Genomic DNA, 26,650 nt, shown 5'->3' with positions numbered 1-26,650 from the left:
GCAACTGGTTCAACCAATACGGATGGATTGAGCAGGCAGACATTCAGATCTACAAAGGAAGAGAGCACTCAATGCAAGCTGGTTGCTGTGCATGAACCTTGGTGTGTGTGTATGGTCCCATTCCGGCCTCCGCAATCAAAGGGACAGAGGGGTTCCGTACAGTAGGCAATTCGGCAAGTCTTGTACCTTCCGAGTACCTCAGGCAGTGGGAGAAGAAAGAGGGCGATGGACCTGGGAATTAGGATACAAAAAGGAGGCTGCGCCCTTGTCCTGGGTCTCAACAAATCGAGACACCCCACGGCAAATGTCCCTTGGCCTCTCCCTTTATTCCAATAACATTACAGGACTCCTCTGTGTCTTTCCTGCACGTAACCCCTGGCGTCGTGAAGTTTTTTTCCACACAGGGAGACGCCCTGCTCCTTCAGTGCCCACTCTCCAGCTCTCCTCTGCTTTCTAGCACATCTAGAAGCCCGTGTCCTTGCCGCTGCACGGATCCCCCACGGCTCTCTGCCAGCCGCACTCCAGAGCTCCCAGCTCCAGCTGGCAGGGCCTCAGCGCCCGCCCTGTGGCCTCCCGTCCCGACGGCCACACCAGGCCCTGCTTGCTGCCCTCATGGTGGCACTCCTGGCCCCAAGTGCTCTCCAAGGCCTTCTCCAGGGGCACCTTCCTGCGGCCTTTCAGTCCCTGCACCAGGCCCAGCAGGGACCTGGGAGGGGCTGTGGTGTGGACAAGGGCCTGCAGGGACAGCACCAGGCCCAGTGGCTTCCCACCGACAGCGGGCAGGCTTGGGCTGGAGATGCGCAAGACATTCTTGCCTCTCAGGCTGCTGAGGCCCTGGCCCATGCTGCTGCCCACAGCAGCTGAGGCTGCCCCATCCCGGGCAGTGTTGCAGGCCAGGCTGGGCGGGGCTTGGAGCAACCGGGCCTAGTGGAAGGTCTCCCTGCCCTTGGCAGCAAGGTTGCAGCCAGACCATTTTTAAGGACCCTTCCAAGGCAGGCTCTTCTGGCAGCCTGTGATCACAGGGGCCGAGGGCAGCTGGACCTAATTTCTGATTAGAACCAATTCAGCACTGCAAGTTTGGCTAATTTCAAGGAGATTCTTCACAAGCCCAGATTCGCAACTTGTGACTTTAACCTCTACTATAGGCCTGGCTGAGATTACAATAAAGTCTTGCACAATCTAGCTTCTGGAATACTGTAGTTTATTGAATCAAGAGCCACGAACTTTCTAGGTTGCTACTCCTAAAAGCACTAACTACAGAGCACAATGCTTTGTCCCCAGCAGACAGAGACACGATCTATGGCCTTACTTCTACATTACAAACAATTCCTACGTGCGATATGTAACGGTATAATAGTTATGTATGTTATAAAGGTATCAATTTTATGAAAATCTTTTCCAGATATAAATGCCCTAAGAGCGTTAGTATGTATTGCAACTTAGAGTGACACTAAATACTGGCTATGTGCTATTCTAAAACCAAAATTACATATTTGACTCTACAGAGTCATTTCTTACCATGATATCATAGTTACATCATTCGTACCCTTGATACTATTTATATTATTCTATTGGCTTTTAGTAGATTTTACTATTATATACGATAATTGATAACCTTTCTAGCATATCTTATGTATACATAGATAGATAGATAGATAGACAGATAGACAGATAGATAGATAGACAGATAGTTACATAGATACATAGATACATAGATAGATGGATCCACATTATCAGTCTAGATCTTTACGTATACAAAATATCAGGTCAGCTCCAACACAGTTGCTACAATGCTGACCTGAAGGATTCCCATGCGGGAACAAGGAGAAACACCGTCCACTGACGGATCCCAAACATTGCCCGGGAGTCTCTCTCCCCAGACAGAGTCAAGAAGCTCGACCCGAACGCAATCCTTTGTGGTGCACGGCGCGAAGACCTGCCTGGAGCACCCCTGAAGCAAATGATGCCACCAGTGGTCCTTTCAAACATTCCCTCGTCAGGCCTTCTGAGATCGGCTTCTTTGCACAAGGTGAAGCTCTCGGGGGGAAAAGGGACTCAAAGAGAGAGGTGGGCGAGTAAGAGCGTCTCCTCTTGTGTGATCCTTGATCTTTGTAGCCAATCAGGTGATCGCCGGAGGCAGTGCCGGGGAGGCTGTTGAGACGACACTGCTGCTGCTGCTGATGGCACAGTGCTGCCACGCAGCGTTTTCCCTTCCCTCTCCGGAGCCCACGTTCTCCCCTCTTTTCCCACCTGCTGAGAGCTGGTCCTCTGCCGCCAGACGCGAGGCTCACAAGCACAGCTCTGTGCAGGAGAACCACTTTCACTGCTCATTTTTAAGGATTCGTTTGAGCCAGTGGTGCAGATCCACGTACTGGCTCACTGCCTGGGAGTGGGCAACCGGATCCATCTCCAGGTCGTGGAAGAGATTGCATGACCGGGCCATTAGGACCTCTGGGGGCAAGCTGATCCCCTGAGGAAGCCTCTGGTTGCCCACAATGAAGTGATTGAGGTGTCTCATTTCCACACATGTGCGCAGGCTCTCGCTGATATCCATCAGCCGCCTCACAAAATGCCTCCTGCGCCACTGTGACGCGGGTAAGACGCTCAGCATGTGCATGACAATGGTCTTGATGGTATAGGTGGAGAAGCCCAAGCCCAGCTGAAGACGAGTGAAGAACTGCAGGCATTTCAGGTGCAAGCTGTCAGGGGGGGCCCGCCTGGCGATGTACCTGAAGAACTTCATCTCGGCCACGGCGTAGCTCTCCGGCCAGATTGTGCTTGAGGTGTGGGCTTGCCTCGGCTGACTGCTGACAAAGACGTCTGAGTTGCCTTGCCGCACCCCAAACAGCAGCTCGATCCGGTAGCTTTCTCTGCCGTTGGTCACCTTCAACTGGCAAGAGCGTCTGGAGGGCAGCAGCACTAAATGCCAACGGTGTGACTCAAGCAAAGCTGGCCAGATTGCTCTCACCAGTTGGTAGAACCAGCGGGCAGTTTTCTCCACGTCCAGGAAGGAGCCCGTGCACAGGGTATGAAGGAGGCTGGGATCCTGACACCTCCTGAGCTCCTCCTCAGGGTGGTGCAGGAAGCACAGCATGTTCTTATCCTGCTGCTCCCTGGTGCAGGTGCACTCCTGCTGCACGCGGACGTGGAAGTTCCTCAGGCGCCTCTGCCCTGCAGTGCCCAGCTCTAGGTGGAAGCTGTGCCCTCGAGGAGGTGTCATGGGTATGAGCACCTGGTACACAACATCCTGCTCACGGGGACTCCAACCTTCGAAGGCACTGCCCACCCCGATAGCTCCTTGCAGCACCGGATAGAAACTGTTGGACAAGACCCGTCGAAAGTAAATTGCAAAATGCTCCATCAGGGTTCTTGTCCATGTGCATCCTTCCTGCAGGTCCTGCACAGGCCACTGTATGCGCTCCATCACGATCCTTCCAAAGTTATCGGCACGATGGCGGTATTGTTCCACTTCATTTCCAGCATCATTGGCGTTTGCTGCATTTGCAGCCTCATGGCCAACTTCATTCGCAGCACCATCACGTTCTTCATTCGCAGCAGCATTGTCGACCTCCTGGGCCCGGCCGTCATCACTGTCGCTTTCCTCCCCATCCAGGTCACTGTCTCCTTCCTCTTCATTTCCGACATCTTCTTCATTTGCATCCACAATTTCGACTCCCTCTTCATTCCCACCACCATGTCCTTCTTCACGCTCCTCTCTCCTCAGGCTCCTTTTCCTCCCCCAATACCACAGTGCCAGGAGAAGGAGCAGGAGCCCAGCAAGAGCCCAGACCTGCCAGTGCTGCCAGGCAGAGCAGAGCAGGTCTCCCCAGGCCCAGGCACCCTGCTTCAGGACCAGCTGCTCCACCTCCCGCTCCAGACCAATCGTCTCCTCTTCCCGGAGCTTGGCACGCACCTCCGTTCGCAGACGTGTCACCTCGTCCAAGCCATCACCCACGGGCTGTGGGTACGGGACAGCAATTTGCAAGAGCAAGAGCCACAACACCCAGGTATCCATGGTCTGCAGGAGGGTGGAGAGAAGGCCTTGAGAGGGGCTGTGAGGGAGGCAGCTGGCACCGGGGGCAGCAGCGACGGGAATCCCAGGGATCTGGGAGCAGGAAGGACAGGACCCCAGAGAGCTGGCAAGCAGCCAGGCCCGTTCCGCTGCCCCAGCAGCAGCAGCGGCAGCAGCGGCAGGGTGCCCTGCCCAAGGCTGTGCCATGAGGGGCTGCTCCTGGATGCAGGAGGAAAAGCCAGCCCCGGGTGCAGCGTTTCTGCCCCGGCCCTTGTCCCCAGCCCGGCCTCCCCGCCACGTGTGCACTCACCGCTTGCCCAAGCAATACGGGGCCAGCGTCACCTGCTGGGGCCTTGCATAGCTGCCCCCAATTGTGACATGGCCCCATGATGTCATGGATGTCACAGTACACCGCAGCCAGCCCAGCCCCGCCCTTTGTCCCCACCCCAGCTCGGACTGTCGGAGGGGCCCTGGGGTGCTGGTTAAGGCAGCCTTTGAGCGAATCTTCTTCAAAGAACCTCTCTTGGTCCTTCTCTTGTCCTTCTTATCAGCTTACCAGCCTCCACTGGCAATCTCATAGATATCAACGTTGGGAGGCAGCCTTGAGCATCACGGAGTCTAAGCCTTGACTCCACGCTGAGCTTCAGCTAAATCTCCGAGTCTCTAAAAGGTGCCCTTTGGTTTCAGGCTCGCTGCTTTTCTGAAGGATGAGCATGACAGCATCCTCTTGCTGCCCCACAAGCACCTGTGGGAGAGCGCTCATTTTTTCTGCTGCAGAAAGTGTTTCCCAGCACAATTACCAGATGCTCTGCATTCCAAAGACGTATTTTGGGCGACCGGTTCCGGATAGATTGGTCTGTCCTTCTGTGCATAAACTGGCACAGCTACACGGACTGCAGTGATGAACCGCCATCTAAGAGTCACAGGCTGGTGTTGTTGGCCTTCCCCCTGATTCCTAGCTACAAATGCTCAACCCCATCAGCACCAGCATTAAGCTCTAGACAGGGGGAACGGCGCCTTTATACATAGAGGGTGGGTGACCCCAGCGCCACTCCTTCCCTTCCTGTGCCTTCTGCGGGGTTATAAAGATATAAAACAGAGGGAGCAGCTGGCCTGAAGGCCTCAGGGTTTTATTTCATCCTCGTTTTATAACGGAAACAGAGGTAATCCTGTAAGTACTTTAATTATAAAACGGAACCAGTGTGGACCACTGGGGAGCAGGCCCGGACCGTTGGGGGACGCCAGCAGCTATTGGCTGTTTGACCGGGTGGCAACTGGTTCAAGCAATACGGATGGATTGAGCAGGCAGACATTCAGATCTACAAAGGAAGAGAGCACTCAATGCAAGCTGGTTGCTGTGCATGAACCTTGGTGTGTGTGTATGGTCCCATTCCGGCCTCCGCAATCAAAGGGACAGAGGGGTTCCGTACAGTAGGCAATTCGGCAAGTCTTGTACCTTCCGAGTACCTCAGGCAGTGGGAGAAGAAAGAGGGCGATGGACCTGGGAATTAGGATACAAAAAGGAGGCTGCGCCCTTGTCCTGGGTCTCAACAAATCGAGACACCCCACGGCAAATGTCCCTTGGCCTCTCCCTTTATTCCAATAACATTACAGGACTCCTCTGTGTCTTTCCTGCACGTAACCCCTGGCGTCGTGAAGTTTTTTTCCACACAGGGAGACGCCCTGCTCCTTCAGTGCCCACTCTCCAGCTCTCCTCTGCTTTCTAGCACATCTAGAAGCCCGTGTCCTTGCCGCTGCACGGATCCCCCACGGCTCTCTGCCAGCCGCACTCCAGAGCTCCCAGCTCCAGCTGGCAGGGCCTCAGCGCCCGCCCTGTGGCCTCCCGTCCCGACGGCCACACCAGGCCCTGCTTGCTGCCCTCATGGCAGCACTCCTGGCCCCAAGTGCTCTCCAAGGCCTTCTCCGGGGGCACCTTCCTGCGGCCTTTCAGTCCCTGCACCAGGCCCAGCAGGGACCTGGGAGGGGCTGTGGTGTGGACAAGGGCCTGCAGGGACAGCACCAGGCCCAGTGGCTTCCCACCGACAGCGGGCAGGCTTGGGCTGGAGATGCGCAAGACATTCTTGCCTCTCAGGCTGCTGAGGCCCTGGCCCACGCTGCTGCCCACAGCAGCTGAGGCTGCCCCATCCCGGGCAGTGTTGCAGGCCAGGCTGGGCGGGGCTTGGAGCAACCGGGCCTAGTGGAAGGTCTCCCTGCCCTTGGCAGCAAGGTTGCAGCCAGACCATTTTTAAGGACCCTTCCAAGGCAGGCTCTTCTGGCAGCCTGTGATCACAGGGGCCGAGGGCAGCTGGGCCTAATTTCTGATTAGAACCAATTCAGCACTGCAAGTTTGGCTAATTTCAAGGAGATTCTTCACAAGCCCAGATTCGCAACTTGTGACTTTAACCTCTACTATAGGCCTGGCTGAGATTACAATAAAGTCTTGCACAATCTAGCTTCTGGAATACTGTAGTTTATTGAATCAAGAGCCACGAACTTTCTAGGTTGCTACTCCTAAAAGCACTAACTACAGAGCACAATGCTTTGTCCCCAGCAGACAGAGACACGATCTATGGCCTTACTTCTACATTACAAACAATTCCTACGTGCGATATGTAACGGTATAATAGTTATGTATGTTATAAAGGTATCAATTTTATGAAAATCTTTTCCAGATATAAATGCCCTAAGAGCGTTAGTATGTATTGCAACTTAGAGTGACACTAAATACTGGCTATGTGCTATTCTAAAACCAAAATTACATATTTGACTCTACAGAATCATTTCTTACCATGATATCATAGTTACATCATTCGTACCCTTGATACTATTTATATTATTCTATTGGCTTTTAGTAGATTTTACTATTATATACGATAATTGATAACCTTTCTAGCATATCTTATGTATACATAGATAGATAGATAGATAGACAGATAGACAGATAGATAGATAGACAGATAGTTACATAGATACATAGATACATAGATAGATGGATCCACATTATCAGTCTAGATCTTTACGTATACAAAATATCAAGTCAGCTCCAACACAGTTGCTACAATGCTGACCTGAAGGATTCCCATGCGGGAACAAGGAGAAACACCGTCCACTGACGGATCCCAAACATTGCCCGGGAGTCTCTCTCCCCAGACAGAGTCAAGAAGCTCGACCCGAAGGCAATCCTTTGTGGTGCACGGCGCGAAGACCTGCCTGGAGCACCCCTGAAGCAAATGATGCCACCAGTGGTCCTTTCAAACATTCCCTCGTCAGGCCTTCTGAGATCGGCTTCTTTGCACAAGGTGAAGCTCTCGGGGGGAAAAGGGACTCAAAGAGAGAGGTGGGCGAGTAAGAGCGTCTCCTCTTGTGTGATCCTTGATCTTTGTAGCCAATCAGGTGATCGCCGGAGGCAGTGCCGGGGAGGCTGTTGAGACGACACTGCTGCTGCTGCTGATGGCACAGTGCTGCGACGCAGCGTTTTCCCTTCCCTCTCCGGAGCCCACGTTCTCCCCTCTTTTCCCACCTGCTGAGAGCTGGTCCTCTGCCGCCAGGCGCGAGGCTCACAAGCACAGCTCTGTGCAGGAGAACCTCTTTCACTGCTCATTTTTAAGGATTCGTTTGAGCCAGTGGTGCAGATCCACGTACTGGCTCACTGCCTGGGAGTGGGCAACCGGATCCATCTCCAGGTCGTGGAAGAGATTGCGTGACCGGGCCATTAGGACCTCTGGGGGCAAGCTGATCCCCTGAGGAAGCCTCTGGTTGCCCACAATGAAGTGATTGAGGTGTCTCATTTCCACACATGTGCGCAGGCTCTCGCTGATATCCATCAGCCGCCTCACAAAATGCCTCCTGCGCCACTGTGACGCGGGTAAGACGCTCAGCATGTGCATGACAATGGTCTTGATGGTATAGGTGGAGAAGCCCAAGCCCAGCTGAAGACGAGTGAAGAACTGCAGGCATTTCAGGTGCAAGCTGTCAGGGGGGGCCCGCCTGGCGATGTACCTGAAGAACTTCATCTCGGCCACGGCGTAGCTCTCCGGCCAGATTGTGCTTGAGGTGTGGGCTTGCCTCGGCTGACTGCTGACAAAGACGTCTGAGTTGCCTTGCCGCACCCCAAACAGCAGCTCGATCCGGTAGCTTTCTCTGCCGTTGGTCACCTTCAACTGGCAAGAGCGTCTGGAGGGCAGCAGCACTAAATGCCAACGGTGTGACTCAAGCAAAGCCGGCCAGATTGCTCTCACCAGTTGGTAGAACCAGCGGGCAGTTTTCTCCACGTCCAGGTAGGAGCCCGTGCACAGGGTATGAAGGAGGCTGGGATCCTGACACCTCCTGAGCTCCTCCTCAGGGTGGTGCAGGAAGCACAGCATGTTCTTATCCTGCTGCTCCCTGGTGCAGGTGCACTCCTGCTGCACGCGGACGTGGAAGTTCCTCAGGCGCCTCTGCCCTGCAGTGCCCAGCTCTAGGTGGAAGCTGTGCCCTCGAGGAGGTGTCATGGGTATGAGCACCTGGTACACAACATCCTGCTCACGGGGACTCCAACCTTCGAAGGCACTGCCCACCCCGATAGCTCCTTGCAGCACCGGATAGAAACTGTTGGACAAGACCCGTCGAAAGTAAATTGCAAAATGCTCCGTCAGGGTTCTTGTCCACGTGCATCCTTCCTGCAGGTCCTGCACAGGCCACTGTATGCGCTCCATCACGATCCTTCCAAAGTTATCGGCACGATGGCGGTATTGTTCCACTTCATTTCCAGCATCATTGGCGTTTGCTGCATTTGCAGCCTCATGGCCAACTTCATTCGCAGCACCATCACGTTCTTCATTCGCAGCAGCATTGTCGACCTCCTGGGCCCGGCCGTCATCACTGTCGCTTTCCTCCCCATCCAGGTCACTGTCTCCTTCCTCTTCATTTCCGACATCTTCTTCATTTGCATCCACAATTTCGACTCCCTCTTCATTCCCACCACCATGTCCTTCTTCACGCTCCTCTCTCCTCAGGCTCCTTTTCCTCCCCCAATACCAGAGTGCCAGGAGAAGGAGCAGGAGCCCAGCAAGAGCCCAGACCTGCCAGTGCTGCCAGGCAGAGCAGAGCAGGTCTCCCCAGGCCCAGGCACCCTGCTTCAGGACCAGCTGCTCCACCTCCCGCTCCAGACCAATCGTCTCCTCTTCCCGGAGCTTGGCACGCACCTCCGTTCGCAGACGTGTCACCTCGTCCAAGCCATCACCCACGGGCTGTGGGTACGGGACAGCAATTTGCAAGAGCAAGAGCCACAACACCCAGGTATCCATGGTCTGCAGGAGGGTGGAGAGAAGGCCTTGAGAGGGGCTGTGAGGGAGGCAGCTGGCACCGGGGGCAGCAGCGACGGGAATCCCAGGGATCTGGGAGCAGGAAGGACAGGACCCCAGAGAGCTGGCAAGCAGCCAGGCCCGTTCCGCTGCCCCAGCAGCAGCAGCGGCAGCAGCGGCAGGGTGCCCTGCCCAAGGCTGTGCCATGAGGGGCTGCTCCTGGATGCAGGAGGAAAAGCCAGCCCCGGGTGCAGCGTTTCTGCCCCGGCCCTTGTCCCCAGCCCGGCCTCCCCGCCACGTGTGCACTCACCGCTTGCCCAAGCAATACGGGGCCAGCGTCACCTGCTGGGGCCTTGCATAGCTGCCCCCAATTGTGACATGGCCCCATGATGTCATGGATGTCACAGTACACCGCAGCCAGCCCAGCCCCGCCCTTTGTCCCCACCCCAGCTCGGACTGTCGGAGGGGCCCTGGGGTGCTGGTTAAGGCAGCCTTTGAGCGAATCTTCTTCAAAGAACCTCTCTTGGTCCTTCTCTTGTCCTTCTTATCAGCTGCCCTCCACTGGCAATCTCATAGATATCAACGTTGGGAGGCAGCCTTGAGCATCACAGAGTCTAAGCCTTGACTCCACGCTGAGCTTCAGCTAAATCTCCGAGTCTCTAAAAGGTGCCCTTTGGTTTCAGGCTCGCTGCTTTTCTGAAGGATGAGCATGACAGCATCCTCTTGCTGCCCCACAAGCACCCGTGGGAGAGCGCTCATTTTTTCTGCTGCAGAAAGTGTTTCCCAGCACAATTACCAGATGCTCTGCATTCCAAAGACGTATTTTGGGCGACCGGTTCCGGATAGATTGGTCTGTCCTTCTGTGCATAAACTGGCACAGCTACACGGACTGCAGTGATGAACCGCCATCTAAGAGTCACAGGCTGGTGTTGTTGGCCTTCCCCCTGATTCCTAGCTACAAATGCTCAACCCCATCAGCACCAGCATTAAGCTCTAGACAGGGGGAACGGCGCCTTTATACATAGAGGGTGGGTGACCCCAGCGCCACTCCTTCCCTTCCTGTGCCTTCTGCGGGGTTATAAAGATATAAAATAGAGGGAGCAGCTGGCCTGAAGGCCTCAGGGTTTTATTTCATCCTCGTTTTATAACGGAAACAGAGGTAATCCTGTAAGTACTTTAATTATAAAACGGAACCAGTGTGGACCACTGGGGAGCAGGCCCGGACCGTTGGGGGACGCCAGCAGCTATTGGCTGTTTGACCGGGTGGCAACTGGTTCAACCAATACGGATGGATTGAGCAGGCAGACATTCAGTTCTACAAAGGAAGAGAGCACTCAATGCAAGCTGGTTGCTGTGCATGAACCTTGGTGTGTGTGTATGGTCCCATTCCGGCCTCCGCAATCAAAGGGACAGAGGGGTTCCGTACAGTAGGCAATTCGGCAAGTCTTGTACCTTCCGAGTACCTCAGGCAGTGGGAGAAGAAAGAGGGCGATGGACCTGGGAATTAGGATACAAAAAGGAGGCTGCGCCCTTGTCCTGGGTCTCAACAAATCGAGACACCCCACGGCAAATGTCCCTTGGCCTCTCCCTTTATTCCAATAACATTACAGGACTCCTCTGTGTCTTTCCTGCACGTAACCCCTGGCGTCGTGAAGTTTTTTTCCACACAGGGAGACGCCCTGCTCCTTCAGTGCCCACTCTCCAGCTCTCCTCTGCTTTCTAGCACATCTAGAAGCCCGTGTCCTTGCCGCTGCACGGATCCCCCACGGCTCTCTGCCAGCCGCACTCCAGAGCTCCCAGCTCCAGCTGGCAGGGCCTCAGCGCCCGCCCTGTGGCCTCCCGTCCCGACGGCCACACCAGGCCCTGCTTGCTGCCCTCATGGCGGCACTCCTGGCCCCAAGTGCTCTCCAAGGCCTTCTCCGGGGGCACCTTCCTGCGGCCTTTCAGTCCCTGCACCAGGCCCAGCAGGGACCTGGGAGGGGCTGTGGTGTGGACAAGGGCCTGCAGGGACAGCACCAGGCCCAGTGGCTTCCCACCGACAGCGGGCAGGCTTGGGCTGGAGATGCGCAAGACATTCTTGCCTCTCAGGCTGCTGAGGCCCTGGCCCACGCTGCTGCCCACAGCAGCTGAGGCTGCCCCATCCCGGGCAGTGTTGCAGGCCAGGCTGGGCGGGGCTTGGAGCAACCGGGCCTAGTGGAAGGTCTCCCTGCCCTTGGCAGCAAGGTTGCAGCCAGACCATTTTTAAGGACCCTTCCAAGGCAGGCTCTTCTGGCAGCCTGTGATCACAGGGGCCGAGGGCAGCTGGACCTAATTTCTGATTAGAACCAATTCAGCACTGCAAGTTTGGCTAATTTCAAGGAGATTCTTCACAAGCCCAGATTCGCAACTTGTGACTTTAACCTCTACTATAGGCCTGGCTGAGATTACAATAAAGTCTTGCACAATCTAGCTTCTGGAATACTGTAGTTTATTGAATCAAGAGCCACGAACTTTCTAGGTTGCTACTCCTAAAAGCACTAACTACAGAGCACAATGCTTTGTCCCCAGCAGACAGAGACACGATCTATGGCCTTACTTCTACATTACAAACAATTCCTACGTGCGATATGTAACGGTATAATAGTTATGTATGTTATAAAGGTATCAATTTTATGAAAATCTTTTCCAGATATAAATGCCCTAAGAGCGTTAGTATGTATTGCAACTTAGAGTGACACTAAATACTGGCTATGTGCTATTCTAAAACCAAAATTACATATTTGACTCTACAGAATCATTTCTTACCATGATATCATAGTTACATCATTCGTACCCTTGATACTATTTATATTATTCTATTGGCTTTTAGTAGATTTTACTATTATATACGATAATTGATAACCTTTCTAGCATATCTTATGTATACATAGATAGATAGGTAGATAGACAGATAGACAGATAGATAGATAGACAGATAGTTACATAGATACATAGATACATAGATAGATGGATCCACATTAACAGTCTAGATCTTTACGTATACAAAATATCAGGTCAGCTCCAACACAGTTGCTACAATGCTGACCTGAAGGATTCCCATGCGGGAACAAGGAGAAACACCGTCCACTGACGGATCCCAAACATTGCCCGGGAGTCTCTCTCCCCAGACAGAGTCAAGAAGCTCGACCCGAAGGCAATCCTTTGTGGTGCACGGCGCGAAGACCTGCCTGGAGCACCCCTGAAGCAAATGATGCCACCAGTGGTCCTTTCAAACATTCCCTCGTCAGGCCTTCTGAGATCGGCTTCTTTGCACAAGGTGAAGCTCTCGGGGGGAAAAGGGACTCAAAGAGAGAGGTGGGCGAGTAAGAGCGTCTCCTCTTGTGTGATCCTTGATCTTTGTAGCCAATCAGGTGATCGCCGGAGGCAGTGCCGGGGAGGCTGTTGAGACGACACTGCTGCTGCTGCTGATGGCACAGTGCTGCCACGCAGCGTTTTCCCTTCCCTCTCCGGAGCCCACGTTCTCCCCTCTTTTCCCACCTGCTGAGAGCTGGTCCTCTGCCGCCAGGCGCGAGGCTCACAAGCACAGCTCTGTGCAGGAGAACCTCTTTCACTGCTCATTTTTAAGGATTCGTTTGAGCCAGTGGTGCAGATCCACGTACTGGCTCACTGCCTGGGAGTGGGCAACCGGATCCATCTCCAGGTCGTGGAAGAGATTGCGTGACCGGGCCATTAGGACCTCTGGGGGCAAGCTGATCCCCTGAGGAAGCCTCTGGTTGCCCACAATGAAGTGATTGAGGTGTCTCATTTCCACACATGTGCGCAGGCTCTCGCTGATATCCATCAGCCGCCTCACAAAATGCCTCCTGCGCCACTGTGACGCGGGTAAGACGCTCAGCATGTGCATGACAATGGTCTTGATGGTATAGGTGGAGAAGCCCAAGCCCAGCTGAAGACGAGTGAAGAACTGCAGGCATTTCAGGTGCAAGCTGTCAGGGGGGGCCCGCCTGGCGATGTACCTGAAGAACTTCATCTCTGCCACGGCGTAGCTCTCCGGCCAGATTGTGCTTGAGGTGTGGGCTTGCCTCGGCTGACTGCTGACAAAGACGTCTGAGTTGCCTTGCCGCACCCCAAACAGCAGCTCGATCCGGTAGCTTTCTCTGCCGTTGGTCACCTTCAACTGGCAAGAGCGTCTGGAGGGCAGCAGCACTAAATGCCAACGGTGTGACTCAAGCAAAGCCGGCCAGATTGCTCTCACCAGTTGGTAGAACCAGCGGGCAGTTTTCTCCACGTCCAGGTAGGAGCCCGTGCACAGGGTATGAAGGAGGCTGGGATCCTGACACCTCCTGAGCTCCTCCTCAGGGTGGTGCAGGAAGCACAGCATGTTCTTATCCTGCTGCTCCCTGGTGCAGGTGCACTCCTGCTGCACGCGGACGTGGAAGTTCCTCAGGCGCCTCTGCCCTGCAGTGCCCAGCTCTAGGTGGAAGCTGTGCCCTCGAGGAGGTGTCATGGGTATGAGCACCTGGTACACAACATCCTGCTCACGGGGACTCCAACCTTCGAAGGCACTGCCCACCCCGATAGCTCCTTGCAGCACCGGATAGAAACTGTTGGACAAGACCCGTCGAAAGTAAATTGCAAAATGCTCCATCAGGGTTCTTGTCCATGTGCATCCTTCCTGCAGGTCCTGCACAGGCCACTGTATGCGCTCCATCACGATCCTTCCAAAGTTATCGGCACAATGGCGGTATTGTTCCACTTCATTTCCAGCATCATTGGCGTTTGCTGCATTTGCAGCCTCATGGCCAACTTCATTCGCAGCACCATCACGTTCTTCATTCGCAGCAGCATTGTCGACCTCCTGGGCCCGGCCGTCATCACTGTCGCTTTCCTCCCCATCCAGGTCACTGTCTCCTTCCTCTTCATTTCCGACATCTTCTTCATTTGCATCCACAATTTCGACTCCCTCTTCATTCCCACCACCATGTCCTTCTTCACGCTCCTCTCTCCTCAGGCTCCTTTTCCTCCCCCAATACCACAGTGCCAGGAGAAGGAGCAGGAGCCCAGCAAGAGCCCAGACCTGCCAGTGCTGCCAGGCAGAGCAGAGCAGGTCTCCCCAGGCCCAGGCACCCTGCTTCAGGACCAGCTGCTCCACCTCCCGCTCCAGACCAATCGTCTCCTCTTCCCGGAGCTTGGCACGCACCTCCGTTCGCAGACGTGTCACCTCGTCCAAGCCATCACCCACGGGCTGTGGGTACGGGACAGCAATTTGCAAGAGCAAGAGCCACAACACCCAGGTATCCATGGTCTGCAGGAGGGTGGAGAGAAGGCCTTGAGAGGGGCTGTGAGGGAGGCAGCTGGCACCGGGGGCAGCAGCGACGGGAATCCCAGGGATCTGGGAGCAGGAAGGACAGGACCCCAGAGAGCTGGCAAGCAGCCAGGCCCGTTCCGCTGCCCCAGCAGCAGCAGCGGCAGCAGCGGCAGGGTGCCCTGCCCAAGGCTGTGCCATGAGGGGCTGCTCCTGGATGCAGGAGGAAAAGCCAGCCCCGGGTGCAGCGTTTCTGCCCCGGCCCTTGTCCCCAGCCCGGCCTCCCCGCCACGTGTGCACTCACCGCTTGCCCAAGCAATACGGGGCCAGCGTCACCTGCTGGGGCCTTGCATAGCTGCCCCCAATTGTGACATGGCCCCATGATGTCATGGATGTCACAGTACACCGCAGCCAGCCCAGCCCCGCCCTTTGTCCCCACCCCAGCTCGGACTGTCGGAGGGGCCCTGGGGTGCTGGTTAAGGCAGCCTTTGAGCGAATCTTCTTCAAAGAACCTCTCTTGGTCCTTCTCTTGTCCTTCTTATCAGCTGCCCTCCACTGGCAATCTCATAGATATCAACGTTGGGAGGCAGCCTTGAGCATCACGGAGTCTAAGCCTTGACTCCACGCTGAGCTTCAGCTAAATCTCCGAGTCTCTAAAAGGTGCCCTTTGGTTTCAGGCTCGCTGCTTTTCTGAAGGATGAGCATGACAGCATCCTCTTGCTGCCCCACAAGCACCCGTGGGAGAGCGCTCATTTTTTCTGCTGCAGAAAGTGTTTCCCAGCACAATTACCAGATGCTCTGCATTCCAAAGACGTATTTTGGGCGACCGGTTCCGGATAGATTGGTCTGTCCTTCTGTGCATAAACTGGCACAGCTACACGGACTGCAGTGATGAACCGCCATCTAAGAGTCACAGGCTGGTGTTGTTGGCCTTCCCCCTGATTCCTAGCTACAAATGCTCAACCCCATCAGCACCAGCATTAAGCTCTAGACAGGGGGAACGGCGCCTTTATACATAGAGGGTGGGTGACCCCAGCGCCACTCCTTCCCTTCCTGTGCCTTCTGCGGGGTTATAAAGATATAAAACAGAGGGAGCAGCTGGCCTGAAGGCCTCAGGGTTTTATTTCATCCTCGTTTTATAACGGAAACAGAGGTAATCCTGTAAGTACTTTAATTATAAAACGGAACCAGTGTGGACCACTGGGGAGCAGGCCCGGACCGTTGGGGGACGCCAGCAGCTATTGGCTGTTTGACCGGGTGGCAACTGGTTCAACCAATACGGATGGATTGAGCAGGCAGACATTCAGTTCTACAAAGGAAGAGAGCACTCAATGCAAGCTGGTTGCTGTGCATGAACCTTGGTGTGTGTGTATGGTCCCATTCCGGCCTCCGCAATCAAAGGGACAGAGGGGTTCCGTACAGTAGGCAATTCGGCAAGTCTTGTACCTTCCGAGTACCTCAGGCAGTGGGAGAAGAAAGAGGGCGATGGACCTGGGAATTAGGATACAAAAAGGAGGCTGCGCCCTTGTCCTGGGTCTCAACAAATCGAGACACCCCACGGCAAATGTCCCTTGGCCTCTCCCTTTATTCCAATAACATTACAGGACTCCTCTGTGTCTTTCCTGCACGTAACCCCTGGCGTCGTGAAGTTTTTTTCCACACAGGGAGACGCCCTGCTCCTTCAGTGCCCACTCTCCAGCTCTCCTCTGCTTTCTAGCACATCTAGAAGCCCGTGTCCTTGCCGCTGCACGGATCCCCCACGGCTCTCTGCCAGCCGCACTCCAGAGCTCCCAGCTCCAGCTGGCAGGGCCTCAGCGCCCGCCCTGTGGCCTCCCGTCCCGACGGCCACACCAGGCCCTGCTTGCTGCCCTCATGGCGGCACTCCTGGCCCCAAGTGCTCTCCAAGGCCTTCTCCGGGGGCACCTTCCTGCGGCCTTTCAGTCCCTGCACCAGGCCCAGCAGGGACCTGGGAGGGGCTGTGGTGTGGACAAGGGCCTGCAGGGACAGCACCAGGCCCAGTGGCTTCCCACCGACAGCGGGCAGGCTTGGGCTGGAGATGCGCAAGACATTCTTGCCTCTCAGGCTGCTGAGGCCCTGGCCCATGCTGCTGCCCACAGCAGCTGAGGCTGCCCCATCCCGGGCAGTGTTGCAGGCCAGGCTGGGCGGGGCTTGGAGCAACCGGGCCTAGTGGAAGGTCTCCCTGCCCTTGGCAGCAAGGTTGCAGCCAGACCATTTTTAAGGACCCTTCCAAGGCAGGCTCTTCTGGCAGCCTGTGATCACAGGGGCCGAGGGCAGCTGGACCTAATTTCTGATTAGAACCAATTCAGCACTGCAAGTTTGGCTAATTTCAAGGAGATTCTTCACAAGCCCAGATTCGCAACTTGTGACTTTAACCTCTACTATAGGCCTGGCTGAGATTACAATAAAGTCTTGCACAATCTAGCTTCTGGAATACTGTAGTTTATTGAATCAAGAGCCACGAACTTTCTAGGTTGCTACTCCTAAAAGCACTAACTACAGAGCACAATGCTTTGTCCCCAGCAGACAGAGACACGATCTATGGCCTTACTTCTACATTACAAACAATTCCTACGTGCGATATGTAACGGTATAATAGTTATGTATGTTATAAAGGTATCAATTTTATGAAAATCTTTTCCAGATATAAATGCCCTAAGAGCGTTAGTATGTATTGCAACTTAGAGTGACACTAAATACTGGCTATGTGCTATTCTAAAACCAAAATTACATATTTGACTCTACAGAGTCATTTCTTACCATGATATCATAGTTACATCATTCGTACCCTTGATACTATTTATATTATTCTATTGGCTTTTAGTAGATTTTACTATTATATACGATAATTGATAACCTTTCTAGCATATCTTATGTATACATAGATAGATAGGTAGATAGACAGATAGACAGATAGATAGATAGACAGATAGTTACATAGATACATAGATACATAGATAGATGGATCCACATTATCAGTCTAGATCTTTACGTATACAAAATATCAGGTCAGCTCCAACACAGTTGCTACAATGCTGACCTGAAGGATTCCCATGCGGGAACAAGGAGAAACACCGTCCACTGACGGATCCCAAACATTGCCCGGGAGTCTCTCTCCCCAGACAGAGTCAAGAAGCTCGACCCGAAGGCAATCCTTTGTGGTGCACGGCGCGAAGACCTGCCTGGAGCACCCCTGAAGCAAATGATGCCACCAGTGGTCCTTTCAAACATTCCCTCGTCAGGCCTTCTGAGATCGGCTTCTTTGCACAAGGTGAAGCTCTCGGGGGGAAAAGGGACTCAAAGAGAGAGGTGGGCGAGTAAGAGCGTCTCCTCTTGTGTGATCCTTGATCTTTGTAGCCAATCAGGTGATCGCCGGAGGCAGTGCCGGGGAGGCTGTTGAGACGACACTGCTGCTGCTGCTGATGGCACAGTGCTGCCACGCAGCGTTTTCCCTTCCCTCTCCGGAGCCCACGTTCTCCCCTCTTTTCCCACCTGCTGAGAGCTGGTCCTCTGCCGCCAGGCGCGAGGCTCACAAGCACAGCTCTGTGCAGGAGAACCTCTTTCACTGCTCATTTTTAAGGATTCGTTTGAGCCAGTGGTGCAGATCCACGTACTGGCTCACTGCCTGGGAGTGGGCAACCGGATCCATCTCCAGGTCGTGGAAGAGATTGCGTGACCGGGCCATTAGGACCTCTGGGGGCAAGCTGATCCCCTGAGGAAGCCTCTGGTTGCCCACAATGAAGTGATTGAGGTGTCTCATTTCCACACATGTGCGCAGGCTCTCGCTGATATCCATCAGCCGCCTCACAAAATGCCTCCTGCGCCACTGTGACGCGGGTAAGACGCTCAGCATGTGCATGACAATGGTCTTGATGGTATAGGTGGAGAAGCCCAAGCCCAGCTGAAGACGAGTGAAGAACTGCAGGCATTTCAGGTGCAAGCTGTCAGGGGGGGCCCGCCTGGCGATGTACCTGAAGAACTTCATCTCGGCCACGGCGTAGCTCTCCGGCCAGATTGTGCTTGAGGTGTGGGCTTGCCTCGGCTGACTGCTGACAAAGACGTCTGAGTTGCCTTGCCGCACCCCAAACAGCAGCTCGATCCGGTAGCTTTCTCTGCCGTTGGTCACCTTCAACTGGCAAGAGCGTCTGGAGGGCAGCAGCACTAAATGCCAACGGTGTGACTCAAGCAAAGCCGGCCAGATTGCTCTCACCAGTTGGTAGAACCAGCGGGCAGTTTTCTCCACGTCCAGGTAGGAGCCCGTGCACAGGGTATGAAGGAGGCTGGGATCCTGACACCTCCTGAGCTCCTCCTCAGGGTGGTGCAGGAAGCACAGCATGTTCTTATCCTGCTGCTCCCTGGTGCAGGTGCACTCCTGCTGCACGCGGACGTGGAAGTTCCTCAGGCGCCTCTGCCCTGCAGTGCCCAGCTCTAGGTGGAAGCTGTGCCCTCGAGGAGGTGTCATGGGTATGAGCACCTGGTACACAACATCCTGCTCACGGGGACTCCAACCTTCGAAGGCACTGCCCACCCCGATAGCTCCTTGCATCACCGGATAGAAACTGTTGGACAAGACCCGTCGAAAGTAAATTGCAAAATGCTCCATCAGGGTTCTTGTCCATGTGCATCCTTCCTGCAGGTCCTGCACAGGCCACTGTATGCGCTCCATCACGATCCTTCCAAAGTTATCGGCACGATGGCGGTATTGTTCCACTTCATTTCCAGCATCATTGGCGTTTGCTGCATTTGCAGCCTCATGGCCAACTTCATTCGCAGCACCATCACGTTCTTCATTCGCAGCAGCATTGTCGACCTCCTGGGCCCGGCCGTCATCACTGTCGCTTTCCTCCCCATCCAGGTCACTGTCTCCTTCCTCTTCATTTCCGACATCTTCTTCATTTGCATCCACAATTTCGACTCCCTCTTCATTCCCACCACCATGTCCTTCTTCACGCTCCTCTCTCCTCAGGCTCCTTTTCCTCCCCCAATACCAGAGTGCCAGGAGAAGGAGCAGGAGCCCAGCAAGAGCCCAGACCTGCCAGTGCTGCCAGGCAGAGCAGAGCAGGTCTCCCCAGGCCCAGGCACCCTGCTTCAGGACCAGCTGCTCCACCTCCCGCTCCAGACCAATCGTCTCCTCTTCCCGGAGCTTGGCACGCACCTCCGTTCACAGACGTGTCACCTCGTCCAAGCCATCACCCACGGGCTGTGGGTACGGGACAGCAATTTGCAAGAGCAAGAGCCACAACACCCAGGTATCCATGGTCTGCAGGAGGGTGGAGAGAAAGCCTTGAGAGGGGCTGTGAGGGAGGCAGCTGGCACCGGGGGCAGCAGCGACGGGAATCCCAGGGATCTGGGAGCAGGAAGGACAGGACCCCAGAGAGCTGGCAAGCAGCCAGGCCCGTTCCGCTGCCCCAGCAGCAGCAGCGGCAGCAGCGGCAGGGTGCCCTGCCCAAGACTGTGCCATGAGGGGCTGCTCCTGGATGCAGGAGGAAAAGCCAGCCCCGGGTGCAGCGTTTCTGCCCCGGCCCTTGTCCCCAGCCCAGCCTCCCCGCCACGTGTGCACTCACCGCTTGCCCAAGCAATACGGGGCCAGCGTCACCTGCTGGGGCCTTGCATAGCTGCCCCCAATTGTGACATGGCCCCATGATGTCATGGATGTCACAGTACACCGCAGCCAGCCCAGCCCCGCCCTTTGTCCCCACCCCAGCTCGGACTGTCGGAGGGGCCCTGGGGTGCTGGTTAAGGCAGCCTTTGAGCGAATCTTCTTCAAAGAACCTCTCTTGGTCCTTCTCTTGTCCTTCTTATCAGCTGCCCTCCACTGGCAATCTCATAGATATCAACGTTGGGAGGCAGCCTTGAGCATCACGGAGTCTAAGCCTTGACTCCACGCTGAGCTTCAGCTAAATCTCCGAGTCTCTAAAAGGTGCCCTTTGGTTTCAGGCTCGCTGCTTTTCTGAAGGATGAGCATGACAGCATCCTCTTGCTGCCCCACAAGCACCCGTGGGAGAGCGCTCATTTTTTCTGCTGCAGAAAGTGTTTCCCAGCACAATTACCAGATGCTCTGCATTCCAAAGACGTATTTTGGGCGACCGGTTCCGGATAGATTGGTCTGTCCTTCTGTGCATAAACTGGCACAGCTACACGGACTGCAGTGATGAACCGCCATCTAAGAGTCACAGGCTGGTGTTGTTGGCCTTCCCCCTGATTCCTAGCTACAAATGCTCAACCCCATCAGCACCAGCATTAAGCTCTAGACAGGGGGAACGGCGCCTTTATACATAGAGGGTGGGTGACCCCAGCGCCACTCCTTCCCTTCCTGTGCCTTCTGCGGGGTTATAAAGATATAAAACAGAGGGAGCAGCTGGCCTGAAGGCCTCAGGGTTTTATTTCATCCTCGTTTTATAACGGAAACAGAGGTAATCCTGTAAGTACTTTAATTATAAAACGGAACCAGTGTGGACCACTGGGGAGCAGGCCCGGACCGTTGGGGGACGCCAGCAGCTATTGGCTGTTTGACCGGGTGGCAACTGGTTCAACCAATACGGATGGATTGAGCAGGCAGACATTCAGTTCTACAAAGGAAGAGAGCACTCAATGCAAGCTGGTTGCTGTGCATGAACCTTGGTGTGTGTGTATGGTCCCATTCCGGCCTCCGCAATCAAAGGGACAGAGGGGTTCCGTACAGTAGGCAATTCGGCAAGTCTTGTACCTTCCGAGTACCTCAGGCAGTGGGAGAAGAAAGAGGGCGATGGACCTGGGAATTAGGATACAAAAAGGAGGCTGCGCCCTTGTCCTGGGTCTCAACAAATCGAGACACCCCACGGCAAATGTCCCTTGGCCTCTCCCTTTATTCCAATAACATTACAGGACTCCTCTGTGTCTTTCCTGCACGTAACCCCTGGCGTCGTGAAGTTTTTTTCCACACAGGGAGACGCCCTGCTCCTTCAGTGCCCACTCTCCAGCTCTCCTCTGCTTTCTAGCACATCTAGAAGCCCGTGTCCTTGCCGCTGCACGGATCCCCCACGGCTCTCTGCCAGCCGCACTCCAGAGCTCCCAGCTCCAGCTGGCAGGGCCTCAGCGCCCGCCCTGTGGCCTCCCGTCCCGACGGCCACACCAGGCCCTGCTTGCTGCCCTCATGGCGGCACTCCTGGCCCCAAGTGCTCTCCAAGGCCTTCTCCGGGGGCACCTTCCTGCGGCCTTTCAGTCCCTGCACCAGGCCCAGCAGGGACCTGGGAGGGGCTGTGGTGTGGACAAGGGCCTGCAGGGACAGCACCAGGCCCAGTGGCTTCCCACCGACAGCGGGCAGGCTTGGGCTGGAGATGCGCAAGACATTCTTGCCTCTCAGGCTGCTGAGGCCCTGGCCCACGCTGCTGCCCACAGCAGCTGAGGCTGCCCCATCCCGGGCAGTGTTGCAGGCCAGGCTGGGCGGGGCTTGGAGCAACCGGGCCTAGCGGAAGGTCTCCCTGCCCTTGGCAGCAAGGTTGCAGCCAGACCATTTTTAAGGACCCTTCCAAGGCAGGCTCTTCTGGCAGCCTGTGATCACAGGGGCCGAGGGCAGCTGGGCCTAATTTCTGATTAGAACCAATTCAGCACTGCAAGTTTGGCTAATTTCAAGGAGATTCTTCACAAGCCCAGATTCGCAACTTGTGACTTTAACCTCTACTATAGGCCTGGCTGAGATTACAATAAAGTCTTGCACAATCTAGCTTCTGGAATACTGTAGTTTATTGAATCAAGAGCCACGAACTTTCTAGGTTGCTACTCCTAAAAGCACTAACTACAGAGCACAATGCTTTGTCCCCAGCAGACAGAGACACGATCTATGGCCTTACTTCTACATTACAAACAATTCCTACGTGCGATATGTAACGGTATAATAGTTATGTATGTTATAAAGGTATCAATTTTATGAAAATCTTTTCCAGATATAAATGCCCTAAGAGCGTTAGTATGTATTGCAACTTAGAGTGACACTAAATACTGGCTATGTGCTATTCTAAAACCAAAATTACATATTTGACTCTACAGAATCATTTCTTACCATGATATCATAGTTACATCATTCGTACCCTTGATACTATTTATATTATTCTATTGGCTTTTAGTAGATTTTACTATTATATACGATAATTGATAACCTTTCTAGCATATCTTATGTATACATAGATAGATAGATAGATAGACAGATAGACAGATAGATAGATAGACAGATAGTTACATAGATACATAGATACATAGATAGATGGATCCACATTATCAGTCTAGATCTTTACGTATACAAAATATCAGGTCAGCTCCAACACAGTTGCTACAATGCTGACCTGAAGGATTCCCATGCGGGAACAAGGAGAAACACCGTCCACTGACGGATCCCAAACATTGCCCGGGAGTCTCTCTCCCCAGACAGAGTCAAGAAGCTCGACCCGAAGGCAATCCTTTGTGGTGCACGGCGCGAAGACCTGCCTGGAGCACCCCTGAAGCAAATGATGCCACCAGTGGTCCTTTCAAACATTCCCTCGTCAGGCCTTCTGAGATCGGCTTCTTTGCACAAGGTGAAGCTCTCGGGGGGAAAAGGGACTCAAAGAGAGAGGTGGGCGAGTAAGAGCGTCTCCTCTTGTGTGATCCTTGATCTTTGTAGCCAATCAGGTGATCGCCGGAGGCAGTGCCGGGGAGGCTGTTGAGACGACACTGCTGCTGCTGCTGATGGCACAGTGCTGCCACGCAGCGTTTTCCCTTCCCTCTCCGGAGCCCACGTTCTCCCCTCTTTTCCCACCTGCTGAGAGCTGGTCCTCTGCCGCCAGGCGCGAGGCTCACAAGCACAGCTCTGTGCAGGAGAACCTCTTTCACTGCTCATTTTTAAGGATTCGTTTGAGCCAGTGGTGCAGATCCACGTACTGGCTCACTGCCTGGGAGTGGGCAACCGGATCCATCTCCAGGTCGTGGAAGAGATTGCGTGACCGGGCCATTAGGACCTCTGGGGGCAAGCTGATCCCCTGAGGAAGCCTCTGGTTGCCCACAATGAAGTGATTGAGGTGTCTCATTTCCACACATGTGCGCAGGCTCTCGCTGATATCCATCAGCCGCCTCACAAAATGCCTCCTGCGCCACTGTGACACGGGTAAGACGCTCAGCATGTGCATGACAATGGTCTTGATGGTATAGGTGGAGAAGCCCAAGCCCAGCTGAAGACGAGTGAAGAACTGCAGGCATTTCAGGTGCAAGCTGTCAGGGGGGGCCCGCCTGGCGATGTACCTGAAGAACTTCATCTCGGCCACGGCGTAGCTCTCCGGCCAGATTGTGCTTGAGGTGTGGGCTTGCCTCGGCTGACTGCTGACAAAGACGTCTGAGTTGCCTTGCCGCACCCCAAACAGCAGCTCGATCCGGTAGCTTTCTCTGCCGTTGGTCACCTTCAACTGGCAAGAGCGTCTGGAGGGCAGCAGCACTAAATGCCAACGGTGTGACTCAAGCAAAGCCGGCCAGATTGCTCTCACCAGTTGGTAGAACCAGCGGGCAGTTTTCTCCACGTCCAGGTAGGAGCCCGTGCACAGGGTATGAAGGAGGCTGGGATCCTGACACCTCCTGAGCTCCTCCTCAGGGTGGTGCAGGAAGCACAGCATGTTCTTATCCTGCTGCTCCCTGGTGCAGGTGCACTCCTGCTGCACGCGGACGTGGAAGTTCCTCAGGCGCCTCTGCCCTGCAGTGCCCAGCTCTAGGTGGAAGCTGTGCCCTCGAGGAGGTGTCATGGGTATGAGCACCTGGTACACAATATCCTGCTCACGGGGACTCCAACCTTCGAAGGCACTGCCCACCCCGATAGCTCCTTGCAGCACCGGATAGAAACTGTTGGACAAGACCCGTCGAAAGTAAATTGCAAAATGCTCCATCAGGGTTCTTGTCCACGTGCATCCTTCCTGCAGGTCCTGCACAGGCCACTGTATGCGCTCCATCACGATCCTTCCAAAGTTATCGGCACGATGGCGGTATTGTTCCACTTCATTTCCAGCATCATTGGCGTTTGCTGCATTTGCAGCCTCACGGCCAACTTCATTCGCAGCACCATCACGTTCTTCATTCGCAGCAGCATTGTCGACCTCCTGGGCCCGGCCGTCATCACTGTCGCTTTCCTCCCCATCCAGGTCACTGTCTCCTTCCTCTTCATTTCCGACATCTTCTTCATTTGCATCCACAATTTCGACTCCCTCTTCATTCCCACCACCATGTCCTTCTTCACGCTCCTCTCTCCTCAGGCTCCTTTTCCTCCCCCAATACCACAGTGCCAGGAGAAGGAGCAGGAGCCCAGCAAGAGCCCAGACCTGCCAGTGCTGCCAGGCAGAGCAGAGCAGGTCTCCCCAGGCCCAGGCACCCTGCTTCAGGACCAGCTGCTCCACCTCCCGCTCCAGACCAATCGTCTCCTCTTCCCGGAGCTTGGCACGCACCTCCGTTCGCAGACGTGTCACCTCGTCCAAGCCATCACCCACGGGCTGTGGGTACGGGACAGCAATTTGCAAGAGCAAGAGCCACAACACCCAGGTATCCATGGTCTGCAGGAGGGTGGAGAGAAGGCCTTGAGAGGGGCTGTGAGGGAGGCAGCTGGCACCGGGGGCAGCAGCGACGGGAATCCCAGGGATCTGGGAGCAGGAAGGACAGGACCCCAGAGAGCTGGCAAGCAGCCAGGCCCGTTCCGCTGCCCCAGCAGCAGCAGCGGCAGCAGCGGCAGGGTGCCCTGCCCAAGGCTGTGCCATGAGGGGCTGCTCCTGGATGCAGGAGGAAAAGCCAGCCCCGGGTGCAGCGTTTCTGCCCCGGCCCTTGTCCCCAACCCGGCCTCCCCGCCACGTGTGCACTCACCGCTTGCCCAAGCAATACGGGGCCAGCGTCACCTGCTGGGGCCTTGCATAGCTGCCCCCAATTGTGACATGGCCCCATGATGTCATGGATGTCACAGTACACCGCAGCCAGCCCAGCCCCGCCCTTTGTCCCCACCCCAGCTCGGACTGTCGGAGGGGCCCTGGGGTGCTGGTTAAGGCAGCCTTTGAGCGAATCTTCTTCAAAGAACCTCTCTTGGTCCTTCTCTTGTCCTTCTTATCAGCTTACCAGCCTCCACTGGCAATCTCATAGATATCAACGTTGGGAGGCAGCCTTGAGCATCACGGAGTCTAAGCCTTGACTCCACGCTGAGCTTCAGCTAAATCTCTGAGTCTCTAAAAGGTGCCCTTTGGTTTCAGGCTCGCTGCTTTTCTGAAGGATGAGCATGACAGCATCCTCTTGCTGCCCCACAAGCACCTGTGGGAGAGCGCTCATTTTTTCTGCTGCAGAAAGTGTTTCCCAGCACAATTACCAGATGCTCTGCATTCCAAAGACGTATTTTGGGCGACCGGTTCCGGATAGATTGGTCTGTCCTTCTGTGCATAAACTGGCACAGCTACACGGACTGCAGTGATGAACCGCCATCTAAGAGTCACAGGCTGGTGTTGTTGGCCTTCCCCCTGATTCCTAGCTACAAATGCTCAACCCCATCAGCACCAGCATTAAGCTCTAGACAGGGGGAACGGCGCCTTTATACATAGAGGGTGGGTGACCCCAGCGCCACTCCTTCCCTTCCTGTGCCTTCTGCGGGGTTATAAAGATATAAAACAGAGGGAGCAGCTGGCCTGAAGGCCTCAGGGTTTTATTTCATCCTCGTTTTATAACGGAAACAGAGGTAATCCTGTAAGTACTTTAATTATAAAACGGAACCAGTGTGGACCACTGGGGAGCAGGCCCGGACCGTTGGGGGACGCCAGCAGCTATTGGCTGTTTGACCGGGTGGCAACTGGTTCAACCAATACGGATGGATTGAGCAGGCAGACATTCAGATCTACAAAGGAAGAGAGCACTCAATGCAAGCTGGTTGCTGTGCATGAACCTTGGTGTGTGTGTATGGTCCCATTCCGGCCTCCGCAATCAAAGGGACAGAGGGGTTCCGTACAGTAGGCAATTCGGCAAGTCTTGTACCTTCCGAGTACCTCAGGCAGTGGGAGAAGAAAGAGGGCGATGGACCTGGGAATTAGGATACAAAAA

The 26,650-nt window shown here is 54.8% G+C and overlaps 4 protein-coding genes and 1 pseudogene across 4 annotated transcripts; all 5 read right to left on the bottom strand.

Annotated features, from left to right (window-relative positions):
- Nucleotides 1-2,320: 2,320 nt before the first annotated feature.
- Nucleotides 2,321-4,015, bottom strand: LOC132328047 (inositol 1,4,5-trisphosphate receptor-interacting protein-like 1). The gene has a single exon (XM_059847835.1). The coding sequence runs from the start codon at nt 4,013-4,015 to the stop codon at nt 2,321-2,323; it is 1,695 nt and encodes a 564-aa protein (XP_059703818.1).
- A 3,587-nt stretch (nt 4,016-7,602) lies between these two features.
- Nucleotides 7,603-9,297, bottom strand: LOC132328046 (inositol 1,4,5-trisphosphate receptor-interacting protein-like 1). The gene has a single exon (XM_059847833.1). The coding sequence runs from the start codon at nt 9,295-9,297 to the stop codon at nt 7,603-7,605; it is 1,695 nt and encodes a 564-aa protein (XP_059703816.1).
- A 3,583-nt stretch (nt 9,298-12,880) lies between these two features.
- LOC132328045 (inositol 1,4,5-trisphosphate receptor-interacting protein-like 1) lies at nt 12,881-14,575 on the bottom strand. The gene has a single exon (XM_059847832.1). The coding sequence runs from the start codon at nt 14,573-14,575 to the stop codon at nt 12,881-12,883; it is 1,695 nt and encodes a 564-aa protein (XP_059703815.1).
- A 3,583-nt stretch (nt 14,576-18,158) lies between these two features.
- On the bottom strand, nt 18,159-19,853 carry LOC132328044 (inositol 1,4,5-trisphosphate receptor-interacting protein-like 1; annotated as a pseudogene).
- Nucleotides 19,854-23,436: 3,583 nt separating this feature from the next.
- Nucleotides 23,437-25,131, bottom strand: LOC132328043 (inositol 1,4,5-trisphosphate receptor-interacting protein-like 1). Its single transcript, XM_059847831.1, has one exon. The coding sequence runs from the start codon at nt 25,129-25,131 to the stop codon at nt 23,437-23,439; it is 1,695 nt and encodes a 564-aa protein (XP_059703814.1).
- Between the last annotated feature and the right edge of the window lie 1,519 nt (nt 25,132-26,650).

The sequence above is a fragment of the Haemorhous mexicanus genome, chromosome 5 (genome assembly GCF_027477595.1).
Source record: "Haemorhous mexicanus isolate bHaeMex1 chromosome 5, bHaeMex1.pri, whole genome shotgun sequence".
Taxonomy (NCBI): domain Eukaryota; kingdom Metazoa; phylum Chordata; class Aves; order Passeriformes; family Fringillidae; genus Haemorhous; species Haemorhous mexicanus.
The sequence above is the reverse complement of the archived record's forward strand: the minus strand, read 5'-3'. Positions and strand labels throughout refer to the sequence as shown.

Excerpts from the sequence above, each read along its gene's own strand:
- LOC132328047 (XM_059847835.1), bottom strand. The coding sequence starts at position 4,015 with ATGGATACCTGGGTGTTGTGGCTCTTGCTCTTGCAAATTGCTGTCCCG.
- LOC132328046 (XM_059847833.1), bottom strand. The coding sequence starts at position 9,297 with ATGGATACCTGGGTGTTGTGGCTCTTGCTCTTGCAAATTGCTGTCCCG.
- LOC132328045 (XM_059847832.1), bottom strand. The coding sequence starts at position 14,575 with ATGGATACCTGGGTGTTGTGGCTCTTGCTCTTGCAAATTGCTGTCCCG.
- LOC132328043 (XM_059847831.1), bottom strand. The coding sequence starts at position 25,131 with ATGGATACCTGGGTGTTGTGGCTCTTGCTCTTGCAAATTGCTGTCCCG.